This window comes from Oncorhynchus nerka, linkage group LG28 (genome assembly GCF_034236695.1).
Source record: "Oncorhynchus nerka isolate Pitt River linkage group LG28, Oner_Uvic_2.0, whole genome shotgun sequence".
Lineage (NCBI taxonomy): Eukaryota > Metazoa > Chordata > Actinopteri > Salmoniformes > Salmonidae > Oncorhynchus > Oncorhynchus nerka.
The window spans coordinates 40023010-40038502 of NC_088423.1; the positions used below are offsets into that span (position 1 = coordinate 40023010).

General features: G+C 41.7%; 1 protein-coding gene and 1 long non-coding RNA gene across 2 annotated transcripts in view; both read right to left on the bottom strand.

Moving 5' to 3' along the window:
- The window catches only part of LOC115113224 (protocadherin-15-like), a 186219-nt gene that overhangs the window by 57922 nt on the left and 112804 nt on the right, over positions 1-15493 (bottom strand). Inside the window, exon 14 of the mRNA XM_065012551.1 lies at positions 8735-8844. Within this exon, the coding sequence (XP_064868623.1) occupies positions 8735-8844 (110 nt within the window). The remainder of the gene's footprint in view (positions 1-8734; positions 8845-15493) is intronic.
- LOC135565526 (uncharacterized) lies at positions 7294-7780 on the bottom strand. The gene is made up of 2 exons (XR_010461640.1): positions 7722-7780; positions 7294-7688 (listed from the first exon to the last, which is right to left on the bottom strand). It is a non-coding gene; the product is annotated as an uncharacterized LOC135565526 (long non-coding RNA).

The window sequence follows — 15493 nt, forward strand, 5'->3', positions numbered from 1 at the left end:
TAACCTGTTAGTCCTATAGGGGCAGTATTTCATTTTTGGATAAAAAGACGTGCCCGTTTTAAGCGCAATATTTTGTCACGAAAAGATGCTCGAATATGCTTGGATTTGATAGCTTTGGAAAGAAGACAGTCTTACGTTTCCAGAAATGCAAAGATTTTCACTGTGAGTCCCTTAGAACAAATGCTTCGGGCAAAACCAAGATGTATGACCGACCTGTCGTCTCAGATTTTCAAAATATGCTTTAGAACCAGAGAAAATCACTAATTTGTGTAAGAGTGGTGATAGCTAGCTTAGCATTAGCGTTAGCATTTAGCACGCAACATATTCACAAAAACCAGCCAAGGAATCAAATAAAATAATTTACCTTTGAAGAACTTCAGATGTTTCAATGAGGAGACTCTCAGTTACATAGCAGATGTCCAGTTTTTCCTGAAAGATTCTTGTGTAGGACACATCGTTCCCTTTTGTTACTATGCATTTGGCTACCGAAACTAACCGAAAATTCAGTCACCTACATGTCGAACTTTTTTCCGAATTAACTCCATAATATCGACTGAAACATGGAAAACGTTGTTTGAATCAATCCTGAAGGTGGTTTGTCATATTTCTCTCCATTGAAAGCACCGTCCTTGTAGCCTGGTTTGTTCTGAGATTTGAATGGAAAAATACCGGGACCTGACTTTTGCGCACCAATTGCCACGCAGACACCAAGCGGGACACTTGGCAATTGTAGTCTCTTATGGTCAATCTTCCAATGAAATACTGCCCCTAGAGTCTTAAGAGGTTAAGGCCGAAAATGGTAGTTGCAACCGGGGGTCAAAACCTTCTACAGCAGTCATTATATCTTAAGCTTTAAGACCCCTGTAGCTTGTAGCATAAGTCAGTAGCCATAGGGCAATGTAGTCCCGTCAGGCAAAAGCACTCTCTTGTCATAGACAACCCTGAATCTTTTAATGAGTGGGGCATTCCTCAGATGGAAGCCCTTTTTATCCCTAACAATCTTTTTGTAGGAGCTCAAAATCTCCAAGTCACTATTCCTGTCATTTAGGAACCCCTCAACCAAGCGTGTGATTGATTCCAAGTTTACACGCTGGGGATTTTCATAGTTTTGAGTCACTCCTTTGGCTTTCAATACCACGTGATTCTTTAGCGTTCTAAAAGCATAGCTTTTGGGCCCACAGGATGACCATTCTGTGATATGGTCACCCTCTGCGAGTTCGCTCGTTAAGCCACCCAGATAGTTGCTGAGTGGGGGCTCCAATCCCTGGTTTGCTTACATAGACCACAGAGTCTGTGTCGTGGTAAAGTACCCGCCTCTGAAGCTGCTCCATGAGCTTGTACAGTTCAAGTCGGCCATAGGCCGTGGTAAATGCTGCAAGAAACACATTTACATTACCCGGGGTAGAACCCACTTCTTGTTACGTCGCCATTGCACCAAGGCAATGTCTTGACTCAAGAATGAAAAATGTGAAATTTCGTATTGGTCCGAAAATGAATTCCAAAAATTCTTCAGGGTCTTTAATAATCGACGTTGTCAACATATTACACCTCTGCGCTAATTTGCCCCAAAGCGAATTTAGGTACAATTTCGACACATTTCGTTTGGTTTTGTTGACCTCTATTCTGTCAGGGTCAAGAAGGATGCCTTCTCTGTCATGATAGTCTTGAATGTACCTGTCTTTACTTTCTTGATCTGTGACCGATGCAGGATAGCCTGAAGCCATTTGCTTACATCTCAAGAAGGTCTTGATGTACTCTTTAAAAAGAGTGTCTGATTTCTTTGGAAAGTTCCATACTTCAAAGATTTTGGCCACACGATACCCCATCTCTAAAGCCTTAGAGAATTCAGCTGTGACCCATACACCTGTCAGTGCTCTTTCTTGATCGGTGTGATCACATGGGGTTTGTTGTATGTTTTCACTGCAGGTGCGACAAAGGGGAAAGAAAAGTTTTCCTTGAGGGCCCCTGTAAGGCAACACAGGTATAAACAAACCCCTTGGAGGGTAGACTGTTGCTTTGATCAGACCAAAATAGTTTTGAGGTAAGTCAAAATCACGATGAATAATTTCAGGATGACCTATAGGATAGCATGAGGAACTCATTACATGCGGATAAAGGGATGTAAAATCCACATAGCCTATTGTCTCGTCGGGTTGCGCTTACATACCTCAATGTCAAAGCATTGGTACGGCCGCCATACAAGGCCTGTCTTGGCTCCAGAGGTTCTGGGATGTCAAAGCTGGAAAGGAATGCTTGAACATGAGGATCAGACTTTTTGAGGACTGTCCATTCGTGCTCCCACAAAACAACCACTTTTAGACCGTAAGTAGCCTGTAACGAATCAACTTTGTCTTGAAACTCTTGGTACATTTCCCCAAAAGTCTTTTGGGTTAGGACACATATGTTCTGGGGCACAAAGCAAGATTTGCAACCATGGAAGAAACAACCGTTGTACTCATACACGGTCTCAACCCCGTCAATCTTGGTGTAGCCATCTACATGGTAAGAGCCAAACGCCTTCTCCCCTCGATTCAAAGCATGTTGAATAAAAATGTCTTTATCCTGGGCCATATACTCTAGCCATTGAATGGACCCACTAGAGTAGGCCTTGAACTGGCGTCGGTAGTTGTCAGGCGAGGGGATCGCTATAGAGGATGTCGGCATATAGTGTGTACGGTATGTTTTCATGCATGCCGATGCAATCGTTGTACAACTCCAAGGGTCAATACCTGCATCTTTGATTACCTCTTCTCTGAATCTGAGGCATCCTTCACGAAGTATAACCACATCATTGTCACAGTATGATTCCATCTCTTTATGGAAATCAAAGGTGCCATATCTTACTGTCTCATACCAAGTCATGAATCTCTCTCGCTCTTTGGGAGACATTTGATCACACCCATACATTTCTGGGCTGGGATATGATCCTATATAGTGTAGATTCTCCTCAGATGTGAAGAAGTGGGGAACCAGCCTTTCACAGAGTTTTCAAAACCCAAGGCCTCTGGCATTTGAGCCAATCTCATGGGTAAGAAGCTTAAACTGTCAATGTATCTCTGGTTGAAGGCGGGATCTACAAAACACAGGATTTTACTCCCTTGCGCTAGGACCCTCGGCGCTATGCCTTGCTGTATCAAGGGGTTCAGAAGAAGGTACGAGTCGAGGCTCTAGCATTGTGCGCTATGAACGTAAAGTTTTGGTACTGTGGTTTTCTAAAATGTTTTAGAAAGAGTAGTGCACAATTGATCCTTCTGCAGACCACTTTTCCCCCGTGAATGTCATGGTAGATACAAAATAGGCAAATGATCCCCGATTGTTGATTTGTCTCAAAATCATAGAACACATATTTCTCTGAAGGTTCATCTTCAGCCAAGGGCTGAATATAACACTTGTGTGGCACTTCTTGAACCACTTCAGCATTTCTGCTTTTCAGACCCCCTTTACAGATTGGACACTGTAGGATTCCACAAACATGTGGTTTAGGGCTATCTATTTTAAGGCTGTAATTGCAATGACATTTTGGGCATTTCTTGTTAATGGCACAAATGCTTACAGATTTACAGGCCTTAGGGTGCCATGTTTCAATTTTTGTGTTTATCGTAACAGTAGGTCGAACGACATGTGCGATGGCAATCCTCACATGGTGTCAAGTTTAGGTCTGCATAGGGCACTCGGCATCCTGACATACAGAACAGTTATAACGGCACGAGTGCCCCCCCTTTCGGCTGTAGCCGGTATGGCAGGATCTACACACATAGGTTGCCCCTAGGAACGCCGTGACGTTTGTAACGGCATAGTAATGTTCGTTTTGCACATAAAAGTACAGAATCTGGGGGTGCGGTTGGGGGGTGTTTTGGAACTTCAAGAGAGCTGCATTAGCTCTACTGTGGTACAAAACCACAATCTTGATATTCAGAAGGTTTTCAAATTTGACAATGTCTGAGAATGCCACGCCTTCATGGATCCTTCATGGATCTGTGTTAATATGCTTTCATCTAACGTTCCTGAATCGTTCATACGTCTTATAACTTCTAGGAGTTCGTCTGGAATCTGGGATAAGAGGCTTTCAACTGTCTCCCCGTTGCGTTAGTTCTGCCATTTTTGGATAATTAAGAGTGTTCGTTTTTTTTTTCTTTCTGTAATGGTTGGTGTTACATGTATGATTTTAGCGTCTGTATTTGCGTTTTTTAATGGGGTTGCTGTTTAACATGCGTGGAATTGTTCTATGCCAGAATAACATATCGTCTCTGTACTGTCTCTCAATTAAATCCCCCAGTCGTTTGTATAGCAAAACATTCCTCGATTTCAAAGCCCTGGAAAATAATGTGAAAAACCTTTCTTGTTCGGCTGCAGGTATTGAGGCCGTAGAATTGACTGGGTCTATAAGGTTGGCCGCATCACAGAATAGCTGGTCATCAACATCTGACATGTCATTAAAAACAGGTCTCTTGGGTGTTTCATTCGGAATGCTCGGGCGCCGGAATCCCCAGCTCTAGATTTATGTGGTCGTCTGTGCCGTTTTAGCCGGTGCGGAGTCTGAATGAAAATAATACATACATAATTACGTTATTAGATATAAAAATATATATGTTAGCTACATACAAATGTCAAATACCTTTCCGTTATAATAATATATATTAACAGTCCATAGTTAAAATACCTCGGCTTTTTTGGCGCTTGTTGTGACGAATCGCCGAAACCGGGGGTGTGTGACTTTTTCCCGCTAGCGTTCCAGATTCTGCTGGGTCTGTCTCCGGGCAGTCTGAAAAAACATTATTTGTCCTTGTTTTAACATAGGCTATCAACAGATCTATAACTAATAAAAAGGCTGATAACTAATAACAAAACTGTATAATGGTCCCATACCTTGTCCCTGGAGCGCCGGCTCGTGAAGCAGCAAGTTCCCGGCCCAATAGTAGTATTCGGGTGGGCTTGATTCTGAGCAGTGTACTTGGGCCACAGTTGATCGTTGCCTGTTGGGGTCTGGAATATGTCGGGAGGGGGTCGATGTTCCCTGGATTCTCGGTGAGTTTGAAAAAGCGCTCGTACAGAACGGTAGAATTGCATCAAAGTCCTGCGTGTCAGCTGTCCATAACGCATCCTTTATCATAAAGGGCTGTATGTCGGCTGTAAATACATAAAATAGTTTAAAAATAGTACAACCTATTTTTAAAATGTTTATATATAAATATTTCTTGGGTATGTGTTTAATTATAAGGACTTACAACGAAAAAGGCCGTTGGTGATTGTCTGCCAGACTTTTGCTCCTGCGAACCCCCATCATGTTCCAGATCAGGTAAATCGCGTAAAGCTGCGTAAATGTCGGGGGATCCTAGATTCCATTAGACAATGTTAACAGTTATACGCTATATCTACACTTTTTTTTTTTTTTTTTTTACCTATATTGGGCTTTTGGCCTGAAATACCCAAATAACTAGGGTTTAATATTCCAATAATATTCAAACAAATCTTAAAATATGTTTTTTTACTCACCTCCAGAAATATCCATTATGCGAGATTCCCTTATTCCGAATATTATTATTATTATTTTAATCTGTCCGTGCAGCTCAATATTCGGGCCTTTATGTTTGCGCTAAAGCAATGCTGACAACGTTAAAAATAGTTCTGTCCCTAACTATCTAAAAGTTCGGAATGAGTTTTTTGAGAGATGTATGCCACACCCCAACCCATGTATGTCTGGTTTAGAGAACACAGGCTGTGAATTCAAACAACAGGAGGGGATGTCGTGACATTCTGTCTGCAAACGGGGTGTGTGGGGGCCGCAGATTAGAGATATCTATGTTTAACCCCGCTGTTCGGCTGATATCTCGACATGCCTTATGCATGATAGTGCACACCTTGGTTTCAAACGGTTCTCTACAGATAAGAGTTCTGGGACCCCCCAACCTTAGGATTTATGTTACACACACAACCAACCACACACACACACACACACACACACACACACACACACACACACACACACACACACACACACACACACATGCCTGTTGCTCCGCCTCAAGACCCCTCCCCACACACACACAAACACTCTGATTCTATTTTACTTCGCGACAGAGCTGGAAGACGTTGTTAAATAGGTTTTTCCCATAGTTAAAGGGTGAGATACCGTTTTTAAACATTCCTTTTATTGAATTCCAAAATATTTCGTACAACCTTTAACCTGTTAAGACTCTAGGGGCAGTATTTCATTTTTGGATAAAAAGACGTGCCCGTTTTAAGCGCAATATTTTGTCACGAAAAGATGCTCGAATATGCTTGGAATTGATAGTTTTGGAAAGAAGACAGTCTTACGTTTCCAGAAATGCAAAGATTTTCACTGTGAGTCCCTTAGAACAAATGCTTCGGGCAAAACCAAGATGTATGACCGACCAGGAAATGCACAGGATTTCTGAGGCTACGTTTTCCATGATCGCCTTATATGGCTGTGAATGCGACAGGAATGAACGGACTCTTTCTCTTGTTTCCCAAGGTCTTTGCAGCATTGTGACGTAGTTGTAGGCATATCATTGGAAGATTGACCATAAGAGACTACAATTGCCAAGTGTCCCCTTGGTGTCTGTGTGGCAATTGGTGCGCAAAAGTCAGGTCCCGGTATTTTTCCATTCAAATCTCAGAACAAACCAGGCTACAAGGACGGTGCTTTCAATGGAGAGAAATATGACAAACCACCTTCAGGATTGATTCAAACAACGTTTTCCATGTTTCAGTCGATATTATGGAGTTAATTCGGAAAAAAGTTCGACATGTAGGTGACTGAATTTTCGGTTAGTTTCGGTAGCCAAATGCATAGTAACAAAACGGAACGATGTGTCCTATACAATAATCTTTCAGGAAAAACTGGACATCTGCTATGTAACTGAGAGTCTCCTCAATGAAACATCTGAAGTTCTTCAAAGGTAAATTATTTTATTTGATTCCTTGGCTGGTTTTTGTGAATATGTTGCGTGCTAAATGCTAACGCTAATGCTAAGCTAACTATCACCACTCTTACACAAATTAGTGATTTTCTCTGGTTCTAAAGCATATTTTGAAAATCTGAGACGACAGGATTGTTAAGAAAAGGATAAGCTTGAGAACAGGCATATTTATTTCATTTCATTTGCGATTTTTAGAAATCGCTAACGTTGCGTTATGGTAATGAGCTTGAGGCTGTATTTACGCTACCGCATGCGGGGGGGGACATGTTTGAATTAAGTAACCCATTTGAATAATATTTAAACATGCAGCACACGTGTTTTATGTAAAAATTAAAAAAACCTTGGATGCAGGTCTTTGTACATTATTACAAACTTTAATAAAACGTAATGTTCATAACATACCCAATGTAGGAATAGACTATAAAATAATACATGTTTTTTTTCAGATCTTACAGTTGTCTGCGCCAGACCCTAGCTTGAGAGAAAAGAGCGCTACCCCTTAGTTAAATGGTGGGGGTATACATTTTCAAAAATTAACACCTACATTTTAACACACGTTATAATTCAACATTTATTTTAACTATTTCTTACAGATATATGGGGTCCTGTTAGCCCTGAACATTATCCGTTTCCAATTCCCCATCACAAAGTCTTTTCCGCGCTCCGTCGAAGCTCTGTCCACTTTCCTGCCAGGGAAAGATCCGCCTTCGAACTTGTTGTTGTTCCGGGGTATGTCTCAACGATAACCTATGTTGTTCCGGGGTATGTCTCAACGATAACCTAGGCCATCGCCGTAATTGTTCACGATTTTCGAAAAGACTGTCCAGCTTATTCATCAGGGTTCGGAAAATGTGGATAATCGCGCCATTTAAAACTGAACATTATTTGAAAAAAATTTACATCCTTGCATGCTTTGGAGGATACATATGGACTGATCGTTTTCGTAGCATTTGACCTGTCAAATTGTTCACATGCTAAAATTGTCACTCTGGAGTCCGGGGTATACCCCATGGAAGTGACTCTCAGGGCCATTAGATCCTGGCGTCCACAGACTTGTTCTTCCAACGCATATCCTGGCAGCCTTGAAGCACTCATGGCACGTTCCATTTGACACAAAGCTAGCCTTATTTTAAGCCATTCTCGCATCCTTAGCGCTAGAGAAAAAGGCTCGGGTTCTGCACGATAAAAGGGTTGGGACACGCTGTCTGTGAATATCTTAACCGTAGATTCCTCCGGGTTGAATATGTACGAAATATGGCCCTCGCTTGTACACAGAAATCCGTTAAAACATTCGGGAGCCTCTACCAAAATATCCTCCAAGCTTTTGGCGTTGGGTTCGTGACATGAGCTACAGAGCACTCCGAGAATTCCCTTGTAGACATATTTTTAGATGCTTAATATTCAGGTCTTAAAAAATGGCTTGTTCTGGACATTTATAATGCTGAGGCTCCAGCGCTATCTATAGCCCCAGACATTCCTGCTTCATAGATAACAACCATAAGGGAGATAAAACTGGGGGTGGAGGGGGGCATGGGCCCCAAAAGTTCAAACACCCTCTAACACATGACCACACGAACAGGGGGGGGGGGCGGGGGCACATATTCTGTACATGTCATCAGGTCATAAGGTCAGCAATCAATCAATTTTGACACATGCCGTATCCTATTACTCTCTTACATTATTCAATAGATTGTATGTTATTGCAATAATTTAATAAACAGAAATATGACGTTTTCCTATTTTGGTGAGTGTTTCTTCTATCTATGGCACCAGGGGGTAATGTCTGCACTTACCACCTTCGTTTCCTCCCACGATGGAGTAGAAGATGGTCTGGTTGATGGCGGCTGCCAGGATGCTGCCCACCGGTCTGCCTACTGGGGACAGCTCACTGACAGCAGCAAACCTGCAGACAGAAACAGAGACAGAGATGGAGCGGACATGACTAAATATCCCTGGACACTTTACCACTGAGAACTTCCACTGAGAAAAACAATTGTGAAAAAAAATCTGACAGTATGCTCCTTCCCACCACATTCAGCAGACACACTGTTGAATATGGCACATACACAACTTGCACTAAACAAAACCATATTCACACTTTTACAAGTTTCTACAATAGCAATTAGCACTTTATTTAAACTTGACAAGTTCCAGCGCACATTAAGTCTGTGTCTTCAAGGAAAAATGTTGACATCTTTTAAAAACACTTAAAATAAGGCCTGTGTTTTCGTGTAGGCTGTTGTTTTGATACCCATGTAAATCTCTCTTGGACAAGTTGACTTTTATCAATATATTTGCTGTATTGCCTCCCAAAATGAAATTATAATTAGCTGCTAATGTGGCTATCATAAAGAGCTACAAAGGCCATGATGCTCTGGATGAAACTGCTGAATAGAGGCAAAGCTAAGAATCTCTGCAATCTCAGACCACCCTCGAAACCAAACAAGGGTGGTCTATGGTGATACTGTATATGGGTTGGGCTGAGAGTGGCTGAGGGGTGGGATTAAAGAGTTTATATTTGGCAATGTATTATTGTTATGTGATTTCTGTATATAAAAGTACCATGTATATAAAATATGTATATGGAAAATGTATGTATACAGTATGTAGCATAAAATATATGTTTCATCGGAAGACGGAGGGTGGTGGATGGGTTCATTAGAAACAAAAAAAGAATCTATGGATGAACCTTTTCATATGAGAGTTCCTTATATCTCTAACGGTGTGATGTCAGAATACACTCACTGTTCCAAAATGTGATTGCTATGCAATAGTTAACACCCGCTGCCCTCAAACCGATTTACTACAGGCTATGTTTCAACTTGTCAAATTCAAATTATTTTCTACATTTTATTTTCTAACAACAGTTTGAATTGAGGTGTCTTCTCCCTCCTCATTCATTCATATAGAAGTAGCCCATTTCACTGCTGAGGACAATTTATGATTGAGGCTTTACTGAACCGAACACACTTCCTTTCTTTGATGAGAGCCAAAGCAATTCACCAGTGTTTTCGCAGATCAAGTATGCAGACATTTGCGCAGTCTTGCACAAACTTTTCCCCCCTTGCATATTTTCTGGCTGGTCCAAGAATTGCCTTCATTGTTGTTTTCCTTTCAAATGATAACTTTGACTTGTGTGCGTTCCTATCAAAGTAAGTGCCTTTTTTTCTGTACAGTTGTTGCTCAACTAAACATAGAATAAGGCTGTAATGTAACAAAACGTGGAAAAAGTCTGAATACTTTCCAAATGCACTGCAATCTAAAAGTGAATATCAGGTGCCATAGATGTGTCTGTGTATATAAGAGGCAATAACATCTTTAGAGACAGAATATCAAGGGTCATTTTAATACAGCATGTACAGAAATCAAAACATTTCCAGTGAGACAACATACTGTAACTTCCTGTGTACTCATGCAAAGCATGGACATAACATGGTGAACATTAGGTTCTGACATTGAGCAACTTCCAGTATCACATCAGTAAGCAAGCAAGGGTGAATAAATTGCAGTACAAATTCACAACTGGGCTCTTGCTGTCTAAGTCTTTCACACCCTTTTGCTATAATTACAGACCCTCCACTTTATGCTCACTTATGATTCAATCCGATTTAAGTGTGCTCTTTTTAGATCGTTTAACAGTGATACCTGAGACAGACTTGGCAAAGACCAACAGACTAAATGACAAGCCATTTAACTTGTTATGGCTGCAATCCCAATATCGGGATAAGTGTCATCAACAACCGCTAAATAGCATAGCGCTACATTCAATAAATATTACTACAAATATTTATATTCATGAAATCACAAGTGCAATATAGGAAAACACAGTTTAGCCTTTTGTTAATCCACCTGTCGTGTCAGATTTTGAAATGATGCTTTTCACCGAAAGCAATCCAAGCGTTTGTGTAAGTTTATCGATCGCACGACAAAACATTAAGTACACTTAGCATCAGGAAGCTTGGTCACGAAAATCAGAAAAGCAATCAAATTAATCGTTTACCTTTGATGATCTTCGGATGTTTTCACTCACGAGACTCCCAGTTACACAACAAATGTTCCGTTTGTTCCATAAAGATTATTTTTATATCCAAAATACCTCCGTTTGTTTGTTGCGTTATTTTCAGAAATAGTTTCCATAATGTCCACAGAAACATGTCAAACGTTTTTTGTAATTAATCCTTTGGTTGTTTTTAAAATATATAATTGATCATATATCAACCGCAAATGTCTTTCACAGTAGGAGAGGGAAAATAATGGCTGTCCAAACTCTGTTGTGCAAGCAAAACTCATGTGACCACTTGACGCGATGTTATCGTTCTGGCTAATTTTTCAAAATAAAAGCCTGAAAGTATGTCTGAACACTGGTGACACCTTGAGGAAGCGATAGGAAAAGGAATCTGGTTCATATCCATTTAAATCCAGCAAAGGGAGGCTATGGAACATGGAGTTTTCAAAATAGAAGCCACTTCCTGTTTTGATTTTCCTCAGGGTTTCGCCTGCAATATCAGTTCTGTTATACTCACAGACAATATTTGGGCAGTTTTGGAAACTTTAGAGTGTTTTCTATCCAATACTAATAATAATATGCATATATTAGCAACTGAGACTGAGGAGCTGGCCGTTTACAATGGGCATCTTTTCATCCAAGCTACCCAATACTGCCCCTGCAGCCATAAAATGTTAAATGTTATGGAAGCTAATGAGGCGCTGCTGTGTGGTAATGGCTCTGGGACTTGTTAGAATATAAACAAATATAAGTGCCCCTGGAAAAGTAGCAAGACTATGGTTGGGCTAGGTTAGCATGTCTGTAACTCTAGTTAAGGCTAATACTATACAACGCTACTGTGTAGGCCTACCTCTGGCGCTCTGGCCCATTGATTAGACCACGTCGGCCAGCATTTAGACTGCCATTGAACTCTGTTTTGTAGGTGAATATACATTCACCAGAGAACAAATTGGACAAGCTCCCTTCAAGACTATCTTATCAATGGGACCTGAAGGACTAGTATCCTATGTTTTTCAGTGTTGTGGCTGAATCAGGATATGGATAACATTCCATACATCTTCAAGATCAGAGGGCAGCCAATGCTGGCACTAAGACAGCATTCAACGAGGTGTGTCGGGCCATAAGCAAACAAGAAAATGTACATCCAGACGCGGCGCTTCCATTGGAAGGTAATATTAATGCAGGGAAACTGAAATTAATTTGACCTCATTTTTACCAGCATGTCACCTTTGCAACTAGAGGAAACAAAATGCACCTAGGTCACCTTTACACCATACAACTTTACACCACACACAGAAACACATACAAGGTTCTCCCTCAGCCTCCCTAAGGCAAATCTGACCATAAAACTCTCTGACCATAAAACTCCCTGATCCCTGCTTACAAGAAAAAACTCTAATAAGAAGTACCAGTGACACGCTCAATACAGAAGTGATCAGATGAAGCGGATTCTAAGCTACAGGACTTTTTCGCGAGCACAGACTGGAATATGTTCCGGGTTTCATCCGATAACATTGAGTTCACCCAATCAGTCACCGGCTTCATTAATAAGTGCATTGACGACGTTGTCTCCAGAGTACATACCACAAACAAAAGCCATGAGCTGCCACTTTCAAGGAGCGGGACACTAATCCAGACATTTATAAGTAATCCCGCTTTGACCTCGGATGACATCCAAAGCCCCACCTTATCTCAATGAACTGGTCACCATAGCAGCACCCACCCGTAGCACGCACTCCAGTAGGTATATTTCACTGGTCACCCCCAAAGCCAACTCCTGCTTTGGACGCCTTTCCTTCCAGTTCTCTGCTGCCAGTGACTGGAACAAATTGCAAAAATTGCTGAAGCTGGAGACTTATACGTCCCTCACGAACTTTAAGCATCAGCTGTCAGAGCAGCTTACCGATCATTGCACCTGTCCATAGCCCATCTGTAAATAGCCCACCCAACTACCTCATCCCTATGTTTTTTCTTTTCTTCTGCTTTGCACCCCAGTATCTCTACTTGCACATTCATTTTCTACACATCTATCACTCCAGTGTTTAATTGCTAAATTGCAAATATTTCGCCGCTGTGGCCAATTTATTGCCTTACCTCCCTAATCTTACTACATTTGCACACACTGTATATAGACTTTTCTATTGTTATTGACTGTTTATCCCATGTGTTGTTTGCGTCGCACTGCTTTGCTCCATCTTGGCCAGTTCGCAGTTGTAAATGAGGACTTGTTCTCAACTGGCCTACTTGGTTAAATGAAGGTGGGAAAAAAAACATCCAATGAGCCATCAAACATGCAAAGCATCAATGCAGGACTAAGATTGAATCCTACTACACCAGCTCTGATGCTCGTCGGATGTGGCATGGCGTGCAAACTATCAGGGATTACAAAGGGAAATTCAGCCATGAGTTGCCAGCCTCCCAGACGAGGTAAATGTCTTCTATGCTCGTTTTGAGGCAAGAAACACTGAACCATGCATTAGAGCACCAGAAGACCGAACAACTGTGTGATCACACTCTCCATAGACAATTTGAGTAAGACATTTAAACAGGTTAATATTCAGATGGATTATCAGGACGCGTACTCAGAGCATGCGCTGACCAGCTGGTGGGTGTCTACACTGACATTTTCAACCTCTTCCTGACCCAGTCTGTAATACCTACATCTTTCAAGCAGACCACCGTAGTCCCTGTACCCAAGAACACCAAGGTATCCTGTCTAAATGAAACTGTAGCACTCACATCTGTAGCCATGAAATGCTTTGACACTATCATCCCAGAGACCCTGGACCAGTTCGTATAGTGCCCCAACAGATCCACATACAGTATGACACAATTTATATTGCACTATACACAGCCTTCTCCCACCGGGATAAGATAAATGCCTATGCGAGAAAGCTGCTTATTGACTACAGCTCAGCGTTCAATACCATAGTGCCCTCCAGGTGGGGACACTCCCTGTTAACCCATGACTGCATGCAGCGCACGACACCAACACCATCATTACATTTTCTGATGACACAACGGTGCTGGGCCTGATCACCAACGACTATGAGACCGCCTATAGAGAGCAGGTCAGCAACCTGGCAGTGTGGTGCCAGGACAACAACCTCTCCCTCAACGTCAGCAAGACAAAGGATTTGATTGTGGACTATAGGAAACAGAGGCATGAGCAGTGGGATGTAGTGGAGCGGATTGAGAGCTTCAAATTCCTCGGTTTCCACATCACTAAGGAATCACCATGGTCTACCAAACCAACACAGTCATGAAGAATGCATGACAATGCCTCTTCCCCATCAGGAGGCTGAAAAGATTTAGCATGTGCCCTCATTTCCTCAAAAAGTACATACAATACAGCTGCACACTTGAGAGCATCTTGACTGGCTGCATCACCACTTGATATGGAAACTGCTTGTCATCCGACCGCAAGGCACTACAGTGGGTAGAGCATACGGCCCAGTACATCACTAAAGCCAAGCCTCCTGTAATCCAGGACCTCTATACCAAGAGGTGTCAGAGGAAGGCCCTAACAATTGTCAGAGATTCAAACCACCCGACTATTGTCTCTGCTACAGCACGGCAAGCATTACCCATACATCAAGTCTGGAAGGCATAAGACCATCAAATAGTTCATGCAGATAGTCTGGGTCGCTATTTGGTTAACTTCTTGGTGATAGGGGGGCAGTATTGAGTAGCTTGGATGAATAAGGTGCCCAGAGTAAACTGCCTGCTACTCTGTCCCAGATGCTAATATATGCATATTATTAGTAGTATTAGATAGAAAACACTCTGAAGTTTCTAAAACTGTTTGATTGCTGTCTGAGTATAACAGAACTCATATGGCAGGCGAAAACCTGAGACAAATCCAACCTGGGAAGTGGGAAATCTGAGGTTTGTAATTTCATTTAAGTGATTGCCTATCCAATATGCTGTGTCCATGGGGCCAGATTGCACTTCCCAACGCTTCCAGCAGATGTCAACAGTCTTTAAAATGTTATTTGAGACTTCTATTGTGGAAGGGTGTCGAATAACAGCTGTTTCAACAAGTGGACTAGGTTGGGGCCAATCAGTATACTGTGCAGTCACGCAGGTGCGCCATTCCTTCTTTTACCTCTAATGAATACGTTATTGTCCGGTTGTAATATTATTGAAGATTTATTATAAAAAGACCCGAAGGATTGATTGTAAACATCATTTGACATGTTTCTACAAACTGTAATGGAACTCTTTTGACTTTTCGTCTGGATTTTGCACTCGCGCATTGTGCCTTTGGAATAGTGATCTAAACGCGCGAACAAAACAGAGGTATTTGGACACAAAAATGGACGTAATCGAACAAAACAAACATTTCTTGTGGAAGTGGGAGTCCTGGGAGTGCATTCCGATGAAGATCAGCAAAGGTAGGTGAACATTTATAATGCTATTTATGAATGTTGTTGACTCCACAATTTGGCAGGTAACTGTATGGCTTGCTTTTGTGGCTGAACGCTGTTCTCAGTTTATTAAATATTGTGCTTTTGTCGTAAAGCTTTTTTAAATCTGACACAGC